Source organism: Oreochromis aureus, linkage group 8 (assembly GCF_013358895.1).
Source record: "Oreochromis aureus strain Israel breed Guangdong linkage group 8, ZZ_aureus, whole genome shotgun sequence".
NCBI lineage: Eukaryota > Metazoa > Chordata > Actinopteri > Cichliformes > Cichlidae > Oreochromis > Oreochromis aureus.
Window position 1 is genome coordinate 26,225,560 of NC_052949.1, and position 20,956 is coordinate 26,246,515.

The 20,956-nt window shown below is 39.7% G+C and overlaps 2 protein-coding genes across 6 annotated transcripts in view; one reads left to right on the forward strand and one right to left on the reverse strand.

The window, feature by feature from the left end:
- abcc3 (ATP-binding cassette, sub-family C (CFTR/MRP), member 3) overlaps positions 1-14,734 on the reverse strand; it is a 57,938-nt gene extending 43,204 nt beyond the window's left edge. The window contains exon 1 of one of the 3 annotated variants that reach the window (XM_031753337.2): positions 14,426-14,731. In XM_031753337.2, the coding sequence (XP_031609197.1) occupies positions 14,426-14,461 (36 nt within the window). In that variant the 5' untranslated portion in view covers positions 14,462-14,731. Of the gene's footprint in view, positions 1-14,425 lie in introns of all 3 variants that reach the window. The other 2 variants (XM_031753338.2, XM_039616206.1) reach the window with 2 other exon arrangements.
- Positions 14,735-20,066: 5,332 nt separating this feature from the next.
- Positions 20,067-20,956, forward strand: part of si:ch211-176g6.2 (ras-associating and dilute domain-containing protein) — a 33,141-nt gene continuing 32,251 nt past the window's right edge. For all 3 annotated transcript variants that reach the window (XM_039615961.1, XM_039615963.1, XM_039615964.1), the window contains exon 1: positions 20,067-20,627. In XM_039615961.1, coding sequence (XP_039471895.1) covers positions 20,500-20,627 — 128 coding nt within the window. In that variant the 5' untranslated portion in view covers positions 20,067-20,499. The remainder of the gene's footprint in view (positions 20,628-20,956) is intronic.

The window sequence follows — 20,956 nt, forward strand, 5'->3', positions numbered from 1 at the left end:
AGACGGTCTCTGCTGCTGCGTATCAAAGTTATGGCCTAACTGTTTAGGTACTGTTTTTTGTAACCGTAAAAGATTAAAAGATTAAAACTCTGTGTGTGAACTGATATTGATTAAAGAAAAACAAGAAAATTAACAAAATGTGTTTTAGAAGCCTTAAGAAACACCAGAGGCTTCTATCAAGCAGGAGATTACGCTGCAAAAACATCTTAGCTGGTGATTATCATGAAAGGGAAGAGACAAGCTACTTTCAACACACTGCAGCTTCTACTAAATGCACTGTCTAGACTTCATTCTCTTTCACAGACTTTCAAGGTCGTTGTCTCCGCACTAAAGACCTGAATGCTGAGACTTTAACAAAAGGAGAGATGTAAAGGTTCAGAGAGCGGTGCAGGAGAATTTCTTTTCACAAGACTGAGAAAATATTAGTAGAAGCAGAAGCAGACTGGAGTGTTAAACTGCAAGCCGGATATATTTCTGCCTTATGAGTCTCATCATGTGGTAATACTGATCACATTGAGTGATAAGAGCCAGGAAAGATTCAATAGCGGCATTTGACTTAAACATCCTGGTACATCGGCTTGATGGTAATCAAATCAATCTGATTTATACAGAAGCTGCTCTCTCGCCTCATCAGGAAACGTGTTATCTTTGACTAAAACCACAAAGAAGCAAATTGTGCCACTCTGCATGTCAATCACGCTCATTAATCAGAAGTCATTAGCCAATGAGAATATCCTGCATAATTCTATTTTCTAAATCTTAGAATTACTAAATGTGACTCAAGTGGATGAGAGCATAAACCAGGGATCTCTGGGTTAAATGAGCTGTGGGCCACTGCTGGCACTGTCATCTCATGTGAGGGTACTTTAGTGTTCAAGTAGTACAAACAAAATAAACAAAGAAAGCCCACAAATATTTCAGAAAGTGTAGTGTTTTGTTTGTTTTTTTAAATTTCAAATATTGTCTAACAAGACAAAACTGCAAACGCAAACACAATTTTTCTCCCCCTCACTCTGAACTAACTGAAGCCTTTCCTTGAACTACCAAATAAACAAATTGGTCCTCTCTTTCTGGCCACACACGTGGCATCACTTCTGCTATAAATATGGATTTACCAAAATAAAAATGCAGACTTAAGTGTACACATTAGTTTTTGACTGCTAGTGAAAACTGTTTTCTTCACAAATAACTCTAACTGAAGTAACACAGCCAATCCCTCCACATGTTTGTACTCTCTTATTTTAACATTGCACTCAACAACAAATGAACCCTCACTGACAAAAAAAGTAACTTCAAGGGCCAAGTTGCATTATATTTCTTCAGGTCAATATACGGGCCTCAAGTAGGAATGACGTGGTCTGCCAGTGGCCCCTGGGCCGCGAGTTTGGCCGCTGCCATAAAAAACGGATAAACAAGATCCTGGTGGCCATTAAAAAGAATGCAGGTTAACGGCACTTGACGATGGCTTTCTGAATAAGACAGTATTCATGCCATAATACAGGGTGGGCCATTTATATGGATACACCGTAATAAAATGGGAATGTTTGGTGATATTAAAGTCCTGTTTGTGGCACATTAGTATATGTGAGGGGGCAAACTCCTCAAGATGGGTGGTGACCATGGTGGCCATTTAGAAGTCGGCCATCTTGGATACAACTTTTGTTTTTTTCAATAGGAAGAGGGCCATGTGACACATCAAACTTATTGGTAATGTCACAAGAAAAACAATGGTGTGCTTGGTTTCAACGTAACTTTATTCTTTCATGAGTTATTTACAAGTTTCTGACCACTTATAAAATGTGTTCAATGTGCTGCCCATTGTGTTGGATTGTCAATGCAACCCTCTTCTCCCACTCTTCACACACTGATAGCAACACCGCAGGAGAAATGCCAGCACAGGCATCCAGTATCCATAGTTTCAGGTGCTGCACATCTCGTATCTTCACACCATAGACAATTGCCTTCAGATGACCCCAAAGATAAAAGTGTAAGGGGGTCAGATCGGGAGACCTTGGGGGCCATTCAACTGGCCCACAACGACCAATCCACTTTCCAGGAAACTGTTCATCTAGGAATGCTGGGACCTGGCACCCATAATGTGGTGGTGCACCATCTTGCTGGAAAAACTCAGGGAACGTGCCAGCTTCAGTGCATAAAGAGGGAAACACATCATCATGTAGCAATTTCAAATATCCAGTGGCCTTGAGGTTTCCATTGATGAAGAATGGACCCACTATCGTTGTACCCCATATACCATACCAAACCATCACTTTTGGTGTTCCAACAGTCTTGGAGGGATCCATCCAATGTGGGTTAGTGTCAGACCAATAGCGGTGGTTTTGTTTGTTAACTTCACCATTCACATAAAAGTTTGCCTCATCACTGAACAAAATCTTCTGCATGAACTGAGGGTCCTGCTCCAATTTTTGTTTTGCCCATTCTGCAAATTCTGTGCGCCGATCTGGGTCATCCTCGTTGAGATGCTGCAGTAGCTGGAGTTTGTAAGGGTGCCATTTGTGAGTAGCTAATATCCGCCGAAGGGATGTTCGACTATTGCCACTCTCCAGTGACATGCGGCGAGTGCTACGCTGTGGGCTCTTGCTGAATGAAGCTAGGACAGCCACTGATGTTTCTTCATTACTGACAGTTTTCTTGCGTCCACATTTTAGCAAATCCAACACTGAACCAGTTTCACGAAACTTAGCAAGCAGTTTGCTAATTGTAGCATGGGAGATGGGTGGTCTCGTAGGGTGTCTTGCATTGAAATCTGCTGCAATGACCCGGTTACTGCGTTCACCAGATATCAACACAATTTCGATCCGCTCCTCACGTGTTAACCTCTTTGACATGTCAATGGCTGTGAACAAAGAGAAACTTGTAAATAACTCATGAAAGAATAAAGTTACGTTGAAACCAAGCACACCATTGTTTTTCTTGTGACATTACCAATAAGTTTGATGTGTCACATGGCCCTCTTCCTATTGAAAAAACAAAAGTTGTATCCAAAATGGCTGACTTCTAAATGGCCACCATGGTCACCAACCATCTTGAGGAGTTTGCCCCCTCACATATACTAATGTGCCACAAACAGGACTTTAATATCACCAACCATTCCCATTTTATTACGGTGTATCCATATAAATGGCCCACCCTGTAAAATGAACAAATAAAGAAAGTAAAAACACAAAACCATAATGATAAACATTCTAATTAAAAGGTCTTTTAATAAAAATCTTAGGCCTCTCCCGTCTTTTTTTCTTGAACTTTTCATGTTCTAAAATCAAAACACTCATCAGATAGTGAAAAGTTGAAGCTTTATATTTGATAAAATTTGATAAATTTAAATGATCACTTTATCACCTGAGCTTCAAGTACTACTACTTTCAAATACAACAAGCAATGCAGGTTTCAGAAGTACAAAATCTCTACTGTACATGCTGGCATTTTGACTTTTAATACAACCAGTGAGTCAGAGCTGTTCTTTGGCTCGCTGAGACTCGCTGTCTAATTTGTTTAGACTTGCTGCAACGTGTGCTTTTAGGATGACTCAGTATGGAGACACAGTCATTCTATTGCATACCCCCATCTGCCCCCTAAGCTTTCAGTGACTTAATGAGACAAGCGCATGTCAGCAACCTCAAAACTGGAAATTTCGGGACTGTGACTTAAATATCCAATTCACAAAATCACTGAAGTGAAGCTTTTCGATACATTTCACATCACTAAATGATTAAGGCCTTTGCTAAAAAGTTGTCGCCAGAGAACACTTGACTATCCCATGTCAAAATCAATTTCATAAATCTTACTGTCAAAACCTTGGGGTGATTTATAAATGGTTTATATTGCAACCGATTTGAGACTAAAATGAAAAATGAAAAGATTTCAAATGAACATCACTTGAAGTGACACTGAAAAGAACCACTGTTGGTAAATTATAGATTGACAGTAAATTAAACTGTTAGTTGTTAACTGATAACAGAAGTAGCAAAAGCACACACTTGTGTCTTTTAAGCAACTTTTAGCGGAATAAAAATATTCCGCTAAAAGTTGAAACTACCGATTCAACTTCTTCACTCAAGTTAAACTGAAAAGCTTATTTTTGCCAAACTAATTAAACCTCATGTCATACTAATATCATAATCGAATAGTATCGATACAAGGAAATACAATTTTATGTGAAATTGTACATCTAATTCACTTAGTTTGACCAGAGAAAATCTGCTCTATTTGCTTCTGACTACAGTGCAGGAGGGTGACTGGTTAAAGTGAGATTTGGCAGGTGTGCACCACTACCACCAATCTGAAGGTGTCAAAAATGAGTGGTGGTGCAGCATGAGGTCACAACGATAAGTCACAATGATTTCATTGTGAGAAGCAGCTTTTTTGCACAGGTTGTGATCAGCTGATCAGCGCTGCTGGTCTTTGTTAAATTCCATTGATTAATCCACAAAGTACAAGCAGATGTTACAAGAGCCATCATGTCGAATTTCCCATCCCGAGACAGTATAAAGCTACTATACAAGTGTGATTCAGTCAGTGAATCGACATCATCCGCTTAACTGAACATGAGTGCTATAGAATCATGAACACAACTTATGGATTTTTAGTTCTGGCTCTTACCAAACTACTTTAATCCCTGATTTATATATCATACACACGTTACATACTACATTCTGACTTTGTGATCATTAACACAAACTCTAATTTTGTAATAAAGCTTTTATTGTTGATTAGTAAACTTAAGGTCATTTTCAGGATGTCTAATATTACAGGATCTTAACCTTACCTTGAAGTAACCTGCAAAATGAATATGAAAAAAGGGGAATCACCATCTCTAGGTTTGGAGTCTTGTGATTTTTCCACTAGCATCCCACCTACCTTTCTGCATACTTAAAACTATAAGAACATCTATAAATATTATTTCGGTTAAGTATTTGTTTTTTTAAAATCACCCACTGAAACTGATAACAGTCAAAACTATTAACTAAAGATAAATTAGCAGTCAGTTTACCATTTAATAATGATGATGGTGATTATAAAGTGCTATCACTGAGTTGTTAAGGCAGTTTATTCAATAAAACACTGTTCTAAGAGTGGGATGCTGAACAGCTTAAGAAGTAATGGAGCAGAGCCATAGGTGGTGTCTTTTTTTTAATTCATCCTTTTTAATCCTGGTGCTTACAGTACATGTTATGCTAGTAGCAAATAACTGAATAGGCCTACTTCCTAACTCCACATTCCCGGATGTTTTTCCATTTTCCATGTTTATTTTTGTTTAACCAATGACGTCATTTGAACACATTTATCAAAATGGTGAATCTCAAGCTTATTGAACATTTACTATATACATGCAATGTTTTGGTTTATGGTTTAGTACTCATCTATTTGATTTTCAGAAGCATAAAATTATCAACAAGCCTGATCAGGTAAATTACAGTGATACACAGAATACAATTATCTACAGCAAAAAGAAGGATCAAGCATCTGGCACACTCGTCTTCTAAGTACCTGTAGCGACATGCCCAAAGCAATGCAATCATATGATTTGTTTTGGCACAGTCTAACTTTCTTACACAACCACATGCATTTAAGATTCAGCCTTCAATTTTACACTGAATTTTAATCCTTAGACTGTTTTTTATCAGCAAAGTGGTGCATGCTCATCTCCTTGTGGAAATCTCGGACATCTGTACCTGTAAAGCTGTCGTTTGCATAGCTTAGCACAAAGACTGGACTTAAGGAAATAGATAGCCTGGCTGATTTCAGTTTAGTTTTCATACTGTATGAAATAAGTTACCAAATGGTAACCGGTGAGTTTTAAATGCATTAGGCCCATTTTGATGTGGTGGTAATTCTGATCAAGCACTTTGCATGTTTTCCTGTGGTTATGAAACGGCACTTCAGATGTGTATGAACACAGCTTGGTACACCTTGCCTTGGGGAGACAAAATTGTACTCTGTGCAGCGAATGCATTAGGCCTGTTTTATTAACCTCATTTTGTTGCTAATGACTGTAAATATAATTTTGTGGCTCTAGTTTCATACTTTAATTATATGTGGTTTAATACAATACACCAGAGTACTGAAAGCCATAGCAAGGGAATTACTCAGTACTGAGACACTGTGTTGTGCAGGGGAATTATATTAACTTGTACCAGCTTCTATTATAGAGTGCCTGTCTTAATAGATGAATTACCATCAACCAACACAGTTTAGTCAGGCTTATGCTTTCTAGCATATCTAGAGGTTTGAGAAAAGCAACAGGCTCTCCATCTGTTCTCTGTTACACTGAAAAGCTGTCCAGTGGTGTGAATGGGAGGCTGACGACAGTAAAGACTGCAGGGGGACAGGAACTGCTGCTGGCTGTGTTTGCTTACACCGACACATGGAAAACATTAGCATTTTACCCATGGATCTTTGTTCTGTAGAGTGGGCATTGCTGAAATAACTTAAATGCAGACTACAGTATAGATGTTCATATTTGGAGCAGATAAAAGATGATACTTTACAGATCTGTTGTGTAACTTGGGGGGGGGGGGGCTTAAAGAAAATACAACAAACCATAGAGGAAAGATAAATCACAGAGAAAACTGAAAACATGAAGAAGTCTGAACTGCAGAAAGAATGCTTTTACACTTTAAACCCATAATGTTATGGGTTCACAGAGAACCACATTTATTAAAACATGGTATCATGAGCCTGTAACCTACCTTACTCATGCAGAGCTGTTAATAAAGACATGTCACAACTGTCTGAATTACCAACTTTTGCTGACTTAGCAGTCTCTTGGTTCAGGAAGTAGACACTGCAACGGGGGAATTTTTCCTACGGCATCACTACTTCTCCATGCCAGAGTGGACAGATATAAACTGACATTAAAATACTCATAATACACATGTAACTACATTTTTTTTCCTACAACAAAAAAGCAGCATTTGTTTTCAAGGAATTAAAAAAAAAAAAAAATCAGACTTCAAATAGCAACAAGCAACTTCCACTCCATCGGGCACCACTGTCACAAAGATCAGGTCAATTTCTATTGTACAGCGACCACTTGAGGAGGGATGATTAGTTTGGAGCAAATCAACTAAGGATAACATCTTTCCTCAGACTAAACCAAAAATAAAAATGCACAAATGTGCTGTCACATAGACTTTGGCAATATAGCTAGGAGGCCCTCATGTATTACCACAGGGCTACTTCCATCCATCCATCAAACTTCTACCGCTTATCTGGGTCCATGTCACTGGGACAGCAGTCTAAACAGATGCCCAGACCTTTCTCCTTGGCCATCTCCACCAGCCCTTCCAGGTAAAGGTGTTCCCAAGCTTGCCGAGAGATGCAATTTCTCCAGTGTTGTCTGGGTCTGCCCCGTCTCCCAGTTGGGACATGCCTAAAACACCTCAACAAGGAGGAGTAGTAGCTCCACTCTCAGCCTCTCCTGAATGGCCGAGCGCTTCAAGCTATCTTTAAGGGAGAGGCCACCCCCTCTTTAAAGAGTGGGTGATCTCATAAAATAAACCAACAGCTTCACTTTCACCCTCACCACAATCTGTCAATCTCCCAGTCCACTGTGGCCGAGATACTTAAACTCTTCCATCCTGAGGCTTCCTAACCTGAAGCAGGCACACCAACGTCAACAATAAGCTATGAGGTAAAACAAAAGTCTTTATTTTGTCTGTGCAACTAGTGGCAGACAGATCTGCACAGCAAACCTGAAGGGATTGCAGGCTGATCTAAAGATTGCAGTTATAAGGTGATTAAATATTAATAGGATGTCATTTTAAACTGTTGGTTACTACTGTTAAGATGGTCAGTTCTCAGCTGCTATATAGCTATAAAAGGCTGCCAAATGAGATGGAGGATAGAAAGCGAAAAAGCCAATACTTTACTTTTATGGATAATGAAGAATAAATAATGTAAAAATGAATGAAGAACAAATGTGTACAGTAAGTTTGTCTTGTCAAGACACACTGAATGCACCAAGCACATCTGCAGACTCATCACCTCATCAGTAATCTCACTTCCCTACAGAGTGTGACAAGGGTTTAAAATCTCAAAAACCGCTACGCATTCGACGTCTACAGTTTAATACCACCTTTCCCACCAAGTGCTTTTCCAATACAAGAACTTCCTCTTTTTCAATTTCAATTCAGCTTCAGCCACGTAGTATCCAACCTCTGCCTAAGAGCCGCACATGAGACAAACTATTCCAGCCTTACACAACAGCTTACACTACTCTTTAAAGTCTTTGAGAAGACGATGCTCAGCCCCTCCTGCACGGCTGATCTTCCCCACGGCACTCAACTGTAATCCAAGCTGCTGCTGACAGTTTGAATTGTTGGTATATAAGGCTGCTGATAAATAGGCTTTGGATCAGTCTGATAATGTGTGCGCTGCATACCATGCATTCTGTCTGACTGTGCTACGCCCTCCTGTACGAGTATGGGTTACAATAAGTGGGTATTTCTTCATTCTGGCCGAATTCACATCAGGGTGACATTAGTGTAATAATCTTTACATGCACATTTAAACCTGCCCAACCTCAGCTTTGATGCATACTTGAATAAAACTGACAGAGGTTTTAATAAAGTGCTGTGAGACAGAAAAGTTCTTCACACTTAATCAGTTATTGTTGCCACTACTGAACATGTTCTGGCATTTTCTTTTATTTAAATATACTTTGAACTCGGGGAAACTGCAGAGTTTCTCACACACACACACACACACACTGTACTCTTTACTTGGGCGGTGCAAGAACAATCATGTGAGACTTACCACCAATTAATCCACGCACACTTGAAAACATCCAGTCGCTGAAAACCACCTAGCTCCAGTCCTTTTGGCCATCTGGTCAGGTCATTGTTGTGGTGGTCCCTGAAATTAATTTAGCTGCTTCTCTGGAAATTCAACAACTCCTTTAACAGATCATCTGCCACCATCTAACCCTACCCTTAGCATCCTCCTCCATCACACCAACCCTCCTCGTCTCCTGCTTTGCTACATCCATGAATCTTCCTGTCCTCTTCCTCTTTACCAGTCTAGCAGCTCCCTCATCTCAGCCTCGCCTTTCAAAGTTTGTCCCCAGTCTACTCAACCTGAGCCGTCCCTCTGATGTACTCAATTACAATCCTGTTCCTCATGGTCACTCCCAATGGTGGCTTTTAATTAATACCTTAATCATGAAGATATCATACTTAGCTTAAATGGCTTAAAGGACATTTTTTTAATCAATGTGTTCAATTCCAATTATCTTTCAAGTAATCAGTTCAAAAGCTTTTTTCTTATTAGCAGCCAATATAGTAAGAATGAGGGCCAAGTGGGCACTTTAATGGTGAGTGCTTTTTTAAATGCTGGAGTGCATCTATTTTACATTAAACAGAAACATACAGTTATTATCTATATTTCTTTTTTATGTGTAGCCAAAAAGCATTTTCCACATCCAAACTTCAAACACTGTTGGGAAAAGTTCAGGAACATTCTGCAGTCCTCCTTTCTCTATTCTAGTACAAATAAGGAGACAGTCTGTGTCAGAGGGGCTCCTGCTTCCAGAAATACTCCATTTGGTTCAAGTGTTTAGTCCTGGGTTGAGCATGAAGAGGCAGCACACAACTAGACAGAACTGGACAGTTAGCAGCTGTATTCTCACAATGATACACAACACAGACTTTGTACAACGGTGGGCTAGGGAGGTTATCAAAACAGTACGTAACACATTATATTCATCAAAGTGTTTAGAATTTTCATGTAAAATACATCTATATAAAACCTTTTTCCCTTTATAAAAAAAGACGTGATTTTCATTTTTTATTTCACATGACAGCATTCACAGCAAGTCGATGATGAAGATTTGCAGGTGGTAGCAAACTGCTGTGTCCAGTGCTGAGACTGAACTTTCAACATCAACTTTGAAACCAACAGGGAAGTGTTTAAAAAGCTCAGAAGAACTAAAATTTGCAATCTAATGAGAACTTGATCCATACAGGAAGATTATGTGGGGAAGCTCCCAAAAAGCAGCTGTCAGATGATTTTATGGAGACAGTTCTGGCAGATGGTGCACAGGCATGTGCAAAAAGATTTGCATGTCTTTTGAGCCTTTTTTGTCTGCTCTGTCACTGCAAAGCCAAACCAATAAGACTGGAACCACCTATGTCACATGGTAGCCTTTCAAACGTTAGCTCAATATTGGTATTAGCCGATATCTGTATTGGTTGACATGAGCTTTCCTGGTCGATATCAATATAGTCAAAGTTTTTTATTTTTTTTATTTTATTTTTTTTAATCATTGGTATTTCACAGTCTGCAACTGAATAACCACTTAATTGTTGGAAGTCAACAATAATTTTCTGCCTCTTTTAAATTGGGAAATAGTTGAATTTTATTTACACTTTGAAACTTAAAACTTTCTTGAAAAAGAAAACTGTGAAAGATGTTTTGATGATCATTTAATATTACACACTGAATGACTCATTTACTCATTAGCCATCAAAAAGTGGGATTGTGGCCCTTTTACTAAACACAACCTGGTTTTTTTTGTCTTTAAAAATATTCAGAAACCAGAGTCACAAAATTAAAACTCACCACAGAACACAGGGCACATTTTCTGTAATGTGGCTTCACGTTGATTTACCACAGAGGCATCAGCATTACAGACACCCTTACCCAGTGTCACAATGACACAAATGTCAAATACGGGGGACGGCTTGCCTATAAACTCTTATAGGCTTTATGATAGAAGTAAACAGGTCAGAACCAAACAACAAGGCCTGCGGTTTTCCCATCCAAATCTTGTCAGTGTGAGGTTTCAAAGCAAAAGATTCCGCTGCGTAGCACTTCAAAACCCCCTTTTAATAAATCCTGTGTACACGCTCATTCACACAAAGGCTAATTCATAAATCACCCGACAAGGAAATGAGCAGTGCAAACGCTGATTTTACTACAGCCATGTTTGAGCAATCATTTAGAGGGGAAAGGTGCACACTGCACCTTTTGCAAACAGTGAGGGAACAAATAAAGCCCTCTCCCATGTGCTAAGGGGCATATACCAAGGAAATTAAAGGGATAACTAGTGATCATGGATGACAATGAAGTTCGATGACTTGGAGTGACGACAGGCAAAACAACCTTTAGCAATAACTGGTGAACGGTTACCAACTTTAAAGTGAATGATTGAAATGACCATCAGTGGAACGGAAGGATCCCACATGGTGACAAATTATTAGGCTGCCTACAGAAGCACATCTACAAGTGAATCACTTTATATGTGAACGGGGGCTTTAGTATTTAACCTGACTTGCACTGTGCAAGGGGATTACAACTGCCGGTCTGTTTAAAGCGGACAGGAGCAAATAGGATAGGCAAATAGGCCTCCACAGCAAGCCAGCACTTAATGTGAGATCCAACCAGATGCAGGTCTGCAGCACAGTTTGGTTCAGATTCTGGTTTTTTTTGTGATAAAGCCTTCCTAAACTTCAAAACATCCCACAGAAAAATTTAAACAAAGCCAAATAATCTGCATCTTTGTACATTCAGGTGCTAATTAACAGCTTCGTATCTACAACTGATTAAAAAAAGAGAAAATGTTTTACAACTGAAGACACTTATTGATGCATTCTGTACAATCACTAACTAGTTCAGACTCAGTGAACTACGCCAAACTCAGATTTAAATGCTTTAACAGAAATAAAGGTTAACTTTTCTTTTTGTAAGGTTACTTAACTTTGAATTATTTGTAGCATTCATGCATCATGATATTACAGCTGAGTAATATCATGAAGCAGTCAGGTGGTAAACGCTGAGAATGGCCGTTTCAAGCCAAAATACTATTTGATATTCACTTGGAGCTCATTGTGTGAGATTCAAAAATTCAGGATTTTATCCTTTTAAAAATTAATTTTCATTATCTTCAACAGCTGTGGTCATCTTGGGCTTTTTCTAGCTTCACTTGTGTGTATATCGCATCTAGTGTAACTACACCCGACTTCACCAGTCCAGCACCTGCTGGTCAACAAGCTTCTTCGTTTTGCGCTGTTTAGCGGTGGCTGGCACAAATCCATACTAAACAGCCAGACAACCCCTCCAAAAACAAACAAACGAACAAACAAAAAGAACCATTTTTATCTGAATGGGTCTGATTGATGTTTACATGCGCAACTGTTGGCCATCAATACACAATTTGTTGCTAAACTGTGAAATGAAAGCCTTAAGAAGCTATTCGTTTAGTGCTTTACAATATAGCTGCAAAATATTCCAATTAAAACAGCACATTGTAAATGGTCTTTCAACCACAGAAAGCCAGGCAGGCCATAACTATGAAGTACATGTGGACAAATGGCATCCAGGCAAATCTAGTGTTAGTGACTGAGCATGGCTGTCGGTTACCTTGCAATGTGGTCATTTTGTAATCTGCAGTCTGCAGAGAAGTGACCATTGTAACCTCCATGGGAGCAGCATATACACTTTCTACTCTCTTACCGTCACTCACCCTGGGAAATACTCATTTGCCGCAATGTCACTTCTTTAAAACAGACTTCCCCAAACAGAGACAGTCATAGTAGTCAAAGCTAAATGATGACACTCTGTAGGCAGTGTTTGCATTCTCACAGAGGTGGGAAGTAACAAAGTACAAATATTAATAATCGCATTTTCAAAACAAGGCTTGTTACTTTTGGTTTAATTTGAGGGGAGTTATTTTGTCATGTCACTGCAGGCCTTCAAACATTAAACCAATTTGAGCCTGAACCGTAACACATGAAAGGCAATCCTGTTCATGTGGTGATCACCAAGGGATGTGGCATAAAAAAAACAGAGACGAAAGATGCAAAAACACTGTGGGCCATAGTCAGAGGTTAAAGTGAGCCGGTGTTTCTATTTATTTATTTATTTTTCTGGCACGAAACCGGAACAAACTGTGCGTGGAAATACTCTTTCGTACAGGATAAACAGGTTAGTTTGCTGTACTGTGATGGATCAGTATGTGACTGGTGCACAGCGGCTGTGGTTCCATGATCAGAGTTAGGTTACATCAAGTGTAGCAGAGGAAAATCTGAAGTTAAGCTGATGATGCTGAGAATTATTGGGTATAGAGACAGTATAAACAGTGTACTGTCAGTGTAGATGATGGAAATCAACCAGGACAGCTCATGAAACATCTGTTAAATTCAGGTGTGTAAACCCACAAACAGCAGTGAACCTCAGCAGTAGCACAGATCAGCTGATCACAGCCTGTACACTAACAAAATCTACCAGAGCTCTCAATAGAAATTATTGTGAGCTGTGATTCTTTTCCCCACACTGAGCCACTACAACAGATTTATTGGGTTCTCCACCTGCTGAAACTGCTTTAACCTCTTCCCTACGCATTTTCCTATTAAGAGGCAAAATGTTTTTTTCTAACATTTCCTTCTTTTTCTCTGTTCGTGTTACACTTACTGATTCAAACTGAGTATATTTATTAGTATTAAAATTCAGGTAAATATTAGTATAACACAAGGTTCAATTAGTTTGTGTAAAAATAGTTGGAAGAAATATTCTTTAAGGGGCTACTTTTATTTTCTTACTTTGAGTACATTTCAGAACCTGCACTTTTTCACTTTTACTTGAGTAAAGAAGATGAATCATTATTTCTACTTTTACTGGAGTATTTTTTTTTAACAGTAGTACCTGTACTTCTACTTAAGTAGAGAATGTCTGTACTTCTGCACCCTCTGCATTCTCAGCATTAAAGCGGGGAAAATGAAACTCTGAACCGTGTTTACATTAGGAGCTGCTATCATGTTTTATGGCATTAAACCTGCAAGTATACAGCAAACGACGCACTACACCGAGCATGACCTCAGTTACCTCAGTGTCGCATCATCAATGGCAGGAGGGAAAAAAAGAGTCACCAAAATATTCCCAGTGGGAATATGATTAGTGCTGATGCTTAACTGTCAGTTTATCCCTCCTTTATTCCCAGTGAGGCTAATGTAACAAGCTATTTAGTAGCTCTTGCTCATTCTATCATCTTTCTATCGCTAATCTGTACTTTTTTATTCCTGGATACGACTACTGTTTATGGACTGTTAGAGAAGTTTAAAGATCCCGACATGTCTAAGGAGTGCCGCAAGAGCCATGAAACAGAAGTTGACAGGTACTTATCCAAATGAGGTGTTCTTTTGCACTAGTGACCGACTTCTCTAAACCGAAAACACGCAGTTCGCCGTGTCATTAACTGTGAGCTTATTAACCCGGTAAATGCTATTAGGTGGGAAAAAGCTTATTTATAGACAGCTGCGACTGAAAGAAAACAAGAGCAGCCGGTGACATAACACTGTTCAACACCGCCTGGTAGTGAACGAACTATACACCGGGGTAGTGGAATATTTTGCAGTATACCCCGCTGTTCAGGACAAACCACCGAGGGCAGATAGGGAAGGGTACTCACCCAGAAAGGAAGCTTTGGTCCGCACAACCGCTCCATCTCGGTCACAGCGGGAGCCGGGGAACCACCGGAGAGCTCTGCGTGCACCTTCTACAGGTCGAGCTCTTTGTAGCCAAACGACCTGCTTTCCTGTTCCTTCTCGTAACTGGACGCCCTCTAACTGTCACATGCCACACATACGAGTACACTGTAGCGGAGTTGGTTCGGGTGTCTGTAACGCCCCCCTCTCTCTTCACAGCGTGGACCGACCCGCGCAGTTACTGCTCTGGTACTTCCGCACTGCTGCGAGAGAAGTCATCCAGAGTCAGCTCAAGAAGTAATTCGCTGCAGGTTTTCGTAACAGTAAAAGGTTGGACATATTGCGAAGCTCCACCCCTTCTGCTGCTCCCTGTCTCACTTTTACCGTGCACGGTCAACATGACTCGACAGTACTGAATAATGCTTAGCTTCCGAGTCAGATCATTGGGGTTTACACGCGATAACAGTTTGTAGTTATGGTTTAAAAAAAAGGTTTTGGCTGAGATTTTTTTGTGGCCAGCATAAGAGGGCTTGGGATGCTCACATTATCTTCACTGAGATCATATTGTGAAGTGCTCCAGACTGGTCCCGCATTCATTCTGCAGCATGACAACCACTAGAAAACATGCAGCAAGAGTGATAAAGAGCTATTTTATCCTGCAACAGATGGTATGGCCCACACAGAGCTCTGATGTCAACATCAGGCTATTAGATGAAGAGAGTGAAGACAACTTAAATCCACACAAAGAAAGCTCTCGGAGATTTTTTTTTTTTTTTTTTTAAATATTTAAATAACTAGTCCTTTTAGTGCACTGTATGTGAAATTGTTGAATGGTAAATAAATACTTTTCTTTTTAAAAGCAGCCTCAAGTAATGGTGTATTTCAGAAAACGGATGTGTGCTGGAGGTCACAGGTGATGGTGATGCTTGGTTACATAAGGACACATAGTCCTGATACACTTAAAGAGAACATACAGTAGGACCACACCTCAGACCCCACCTAACAAATATATCTTCAAACTTGTATGACTGGAAAGCTATTTAAATAAAAGTTCTTAAATCCTCCTTCCACCTCCTAAACCTGTTACACTTCCTCTTGGACTGGTTCAACGTGCTTAAAAGGTTATTTTAAGATACATTTTTCCTGTCCTACAGATAAACTCAGTTTGAGGTATTGTGACCTTAAGCGCAGTAAGGGCCAAGTCAAATCAGTGAGTCCTAGTATTCTGTCATTCTCACATTTCTTCTGATCTCCAACCAGATATGGCACATGGCTGCACTTCCCTAAGCCTGGTTCTGTTGAAGGCCTGTTCTTGTTAAAAGGATGTTCATCCTGTTGTTGTTCCTCCTATAAAACAACTGAAATTAAATGAACTGAAAGGTAGACGACCTCGAAAAGAGTTTCAGCTTTACCTATGTATGGCCCTGTGATGGGGTATGCAGCTATTGGCAAACATGTCAAGCTCTGTATAAACCACCTGAGATATAATGTCTTCAAATGTTCTCTTATAAAACTCATTTGAAGCGTGATTGCTTCATTGTCCAAGTCCACAGATACTTCCTGAGGCTTTACAACAAGCTGCAAAGCACTGATTACACACACAAAAAGGCCAGAGAAATGGTTCATGATCTGAAGCATATCACATTATTTATCAGTTTGTCCGTCTGATTGCGTTAATGCATGTGCTGTATATCAAGAGTGGTTCAGCATCAGTTAAATTATGTGCAAGGTGCATACTTGTACCTAACAGTCTGATACAGACTTGGCTGAACTGGGTATCCCTGAATCGTCCCTTAGTTATGCAACTATAGGCTCACACTGCTGTGTGGGTACTCCTGTGGTACACTGTGATGTGGTTTCAACACCACTGCCATGTGGTTTCTGTATTAGTACAATATGTTGTTACATCTCTGTCTTCTCTCTCTTTGCTCTTGCGGTCTTCTTTTCTCTTTCCCCTCACTCCTCAAATAGTCATAGCAGATGAATGCCCATCCCTTCTGTGCAGTTACACTCTGTTCATTTGTGGATTTCTGCATTCTGAGCCAAGTCAAAGATAGGAAAGTAAAAATCAAAATACTTGTACTGAATATTGCAGACATTATCGTATTTACTGGAATCAAACCTTTAACAAATACGTCCCTATGAATGCCAAAAAAGCAGGCTCCAGAAGTACACCTACTGAGCATGCCTGATGTAGCAGAAAGTGCTGCTGCTGCTCTGAGTGTTGCTGTGAGTGAACAATCAGAGCCTAGATTTTACTTCAGAATATCCACTCCACGGCAACATTTGTTCCTCCACATAAAAACAGATGCACCTCTGTGCCTTAAGGATTAACCTCAGAATCAAACACTGCCAGTCTATCTACTCTGGTCAAAAAACAACCCACGCTTCATACTGACGTCCACAATTCAGTTTATTATCCTCTCATAATGCTGAAGCATCGTAAAAAACCAGAGACAAATAAAATCATTTCAATTTTACATATGACATCCATCTCAGAAACGTATTTCTTTTAACAGAGTGCGCAAGTGCTTAGCAAAGTTAACGCGCATAATTCTACCGCCTGTCGTGTTATCGTTCTCGCAACTTCCGGTTCCTGTGACTCACGGAGGCGGGGTTTATTCGACAACTATTTAACACCAAAAATTTATTTAAAGAAATGCATCAATAGACTTTTAAATTATCTTGTGGTGTTTCACTATAAGTGTACACAAATATAAAATAAACAGAAAGAAAATAGACCGAAATCAAAATGACGATTTCACGTACTAGCTTCTGGTGTTGTCATGGCAACCTCTCGACGGCATTTGAACGTGGTTAAGTAGCTTTTACTGCCTCTGAATGTTTATAAAAGCTACCTATGGCTGAAAGTTTTTTGAAACAGTGTTCATTACTCCTAATTCTCTTTACAACAACATTTTTTTCTTACACTGTAAAAAAAAGTAAAGCAAGGTAAAAACAACAAAACAAAAAAAAATGCAGCATGAAAATGTACCACAATGATGGAAAAAGTCACACGAGTCTCTTGTTTAAAATTTTAAGGGTTTGGTCATGCTGAGATACTGAGCTGTGAAGTTCTTTGTTAAAACCACCAGCATACATCAATTCCTGTCATCTGTCACTCTGTTGAACACACCCAGGAGTTTATGTAACTCCACACTGTAAGAAATTAAAATCTTTAATTTTAAATTTTTGCAATTTTTATAGAAAAACAACTAGCTGTCAATCCATCCACCCTTTTTGTCCACCAAATCATCCTTAATTGTCTCAGCCCTTTGGATCCCGTGTTTAAATGTGCACACTACATCAGATGTCCCACGAATCAGCACAGCCAACTTCAGTTTAGTTTTTTTCCACTCAGTAATATATGAGTTGTGCTGGTGGCACGTCTGATTAAACTGTGTCAGCTAATGTTTTTGTCAAAACTGATTAAAATACCAGAGTCATGCAGTGTATTTCCAGCAGGTCAGTTCAGGTCAAACTATAGACGTCAGAGTCAACATAAGCACAGTGTTCTTTATTTTGGCTCATAGCGCAGCAGATGTGTTGTTTTCTGTTGAGGAGATAGTGGTCGAGAAAGGGAGTTTTGTGTTTAGTAAAGGCATTTTTAATCGTTCCACAAACAGCAGCACTGACTTAACTACTGTTAAGTTTGTGAGGTATGGGCTGTAAAGCTTTTTTAAGCCTCCTGCTTGCAGGTGTCACTCCTTCTCCAGCCGGGGATCTGATTACTAGATCTTAAGCCCTTCTGTTCTCCTCCTATGTACTGAGAAGGCCTGACCTTGGCCTACAGGCGGATTCTTTCTTGCTCACGATAAGATGGATAGCCCATCCAGTGAAGTGCAAGAAAACGAGTCCACACGAGAGAGAACCTGCATGGTGTGAACTTGCAGTGACATGCGGGGTAAGTCCTGCATAGTGTTTACACTACAGGAACTGTTACAAGTTTCAGGTATCAGAAGTGTCATGTTATCCAAGCGGGGCTATACAGACCATTTAGCTTTCCACGCAAACCATGAGGGAGTTCTCTTCAGCTCACCAGCTGGTGTTTGATGTTTTTGTGTTTAAAGTGAATTAATGAGAGAAAAGTGGCCTTTGTGAATTGAACAAAAACATGAATTAAATAACTACTATACAGGGATTTTAAAAATACATATACATATGAAATAATTTCATGTAAGGTTTTCAATTTTTTGAATCCCTTATAAACAATGTCAGTATACAAGCAGAGCTTCTGTTCAGGGTGTCACACTCGGTTATTTGTAACGCACAGTGCACCATCTAGTGGTCATGTCTCTAATCGACGATCACGTGGTGTTGCTCTTGGAGCTCTCCGAAATAAAACAGCTGGTGGTAGACTTTCTGACGGACGAGTGGAAAGAACAGAAAAAGCAACTTTAAGCTTGTATCTTATCATTCTGGTGTAATTTTGTATTAGTTCTTACATCTACTGGTGAATGTTTGTATGGAGCGGATCTTATTTGTTATGTAGCTACTTTCTTCTCTCATTATGGGTAATGTGCTGAGTAACTAAATCTCAGTTACAATATTGTGGAAAAGTCTTGAGTAACCTCGCATTATATTTATAATAATAATAAATAATGAATTTATTATTTATTATATTTTTCTACGAAATTGGAATCACATGAAACTAAAAAACACATGTGATACACTGTGATGTGAGTTTGCCAGTTATAGCAAGAAATGTCTTCTACCTAGCAACTTAAATGAGAGCATTCAGGGCAATCCGCTAATTTTACACATTGGTTTTATACGTTAACATATTTTTTACTGAGAACACCGAATAAAAGCATTATACCATTTCTTGTCACACCAAGGATCCCTGATGATGACATCAGTCAGCAATTTGTTCCAGGGTTTCATAACTAAAAAGGATTTACCAAGCAGTAAATCCTTTTTAGTTATTAAAGGTTTAACAAAAGTATCTTAAACGTTGTGCTCACAACTCAACTGTGATTGTTTTTTCCATAATAGGTCCACTTAAAGATGGGCAAAGATTCCAGTAATGGCATCATATCCAAAAACAATTCCTCGAGCTTAAAGCTAAAGCAGCTTTAAACACTTAAAAAAAAAAAAAAAAAGAAAGAAAAATACTAGCTCTGTGTGTTACATACACTATCTGCTGTTCAAATCTTCATTTTTTCGTGGAACCGCAAATCAGAACTACTTTGGCTTTGACTAGTTGGTATTGAAGGGTTGCACCCAGGCCCTGTATTAGATAAATAAGGACTCATTTGAAAGGTAAATCATTGTAAAAGTAGAACCTATTAGATTTAAGAATAAAAGAAAAAATCGGGAACTGTAAATTAGAATAATAGGCCTACATTAATAAAAATCCTGCAGTGATCTGTTTTCAGCCAGAAGATGGAGTGGTGGACACAGAAATGTTGGATTCACTCATTTCTCGAGCTCCTCTGTCTGCTTCAAGCACAGACGTGAACTTAGCACGTCTGCACTTTCACAGCAAGAAAAACAGTGCAGTCCTGGGAAAGCTGGGATTTAAAAGGTCAGACGAGTTCTTCAGTAAGGTTTTATTTTGAAAGTTTCAGTGCGGGTGGGCGGGTGTGTGCACCCTTGGCACTTTCAGGCAGTTGCGCTGTCGAAACACATCTGGAGAGCGGGTTCGTTATGAATTTGAAACAAGCTGCTTCCTTTGGAAGCGGACAGAATACGTCATAATGGCAGCAGTGTTCATCAGATGTGTCCGCTCCCCGGAATGACATCAGTAAGATATATTTCAATCACGTGTCAGCGTCCCAGAGACAGTTAAGAGATGAAGTTGTAACTGGAGAAGCTTCGTCGCTGTTGTTGGACTGAGCAGTCCGTCAACAGCTGGATGAGGGTTGGAAACATCTGCAGCGCTTATTCCGGAAAATGAAGCAGCAGATGGATGAATTTGCGCCTCCGTTCCTGAATGGAACATGTCAGGAATGATGCAAGGCATCACCGGCTGTTCTCCAGTGGAGCACGAGAATAACCCACTCTGATAATTTAGAGTAAAACAACTTTAACGTAGCACCAGGTGGATCAGACAGGAATGAGTCGGATTAAAGATTCCTCTGAGGAGCTGCGCTCTCTACCGCCAAGACCCCCGAACTTACCTGCAGCACTCCCAAAGAGACGGTTTGTCAGGCTGGGGAGGAAGGCCAGTGATGGCTCTCAGCAGTGAGTATGAAACACGTGCTAACGAATGCGTATTCGTGCCAAATTGTGTTCATATGCACACTACTTTAATTAACAAGTTGTTCACCTGACCAAACTTTTGCCTGCCTCAGTGCACCTTTACTTCTGTCTTCGTACTTCCTCTCATTTGATTGTATTGTTAGGCATGCTGTCTGACTGTTGTTGCATGCTGTTATGTATTCAAACCTGATGTGTCCTGGAACTTGCGATCCCCTAAGCCGCTGGATATAACAGATTATGAGGACCGCATTCACACTGACAGACTCTGTGTATTTGAACTGTGAACTTGACTTTAATTGTAACAAAAACAG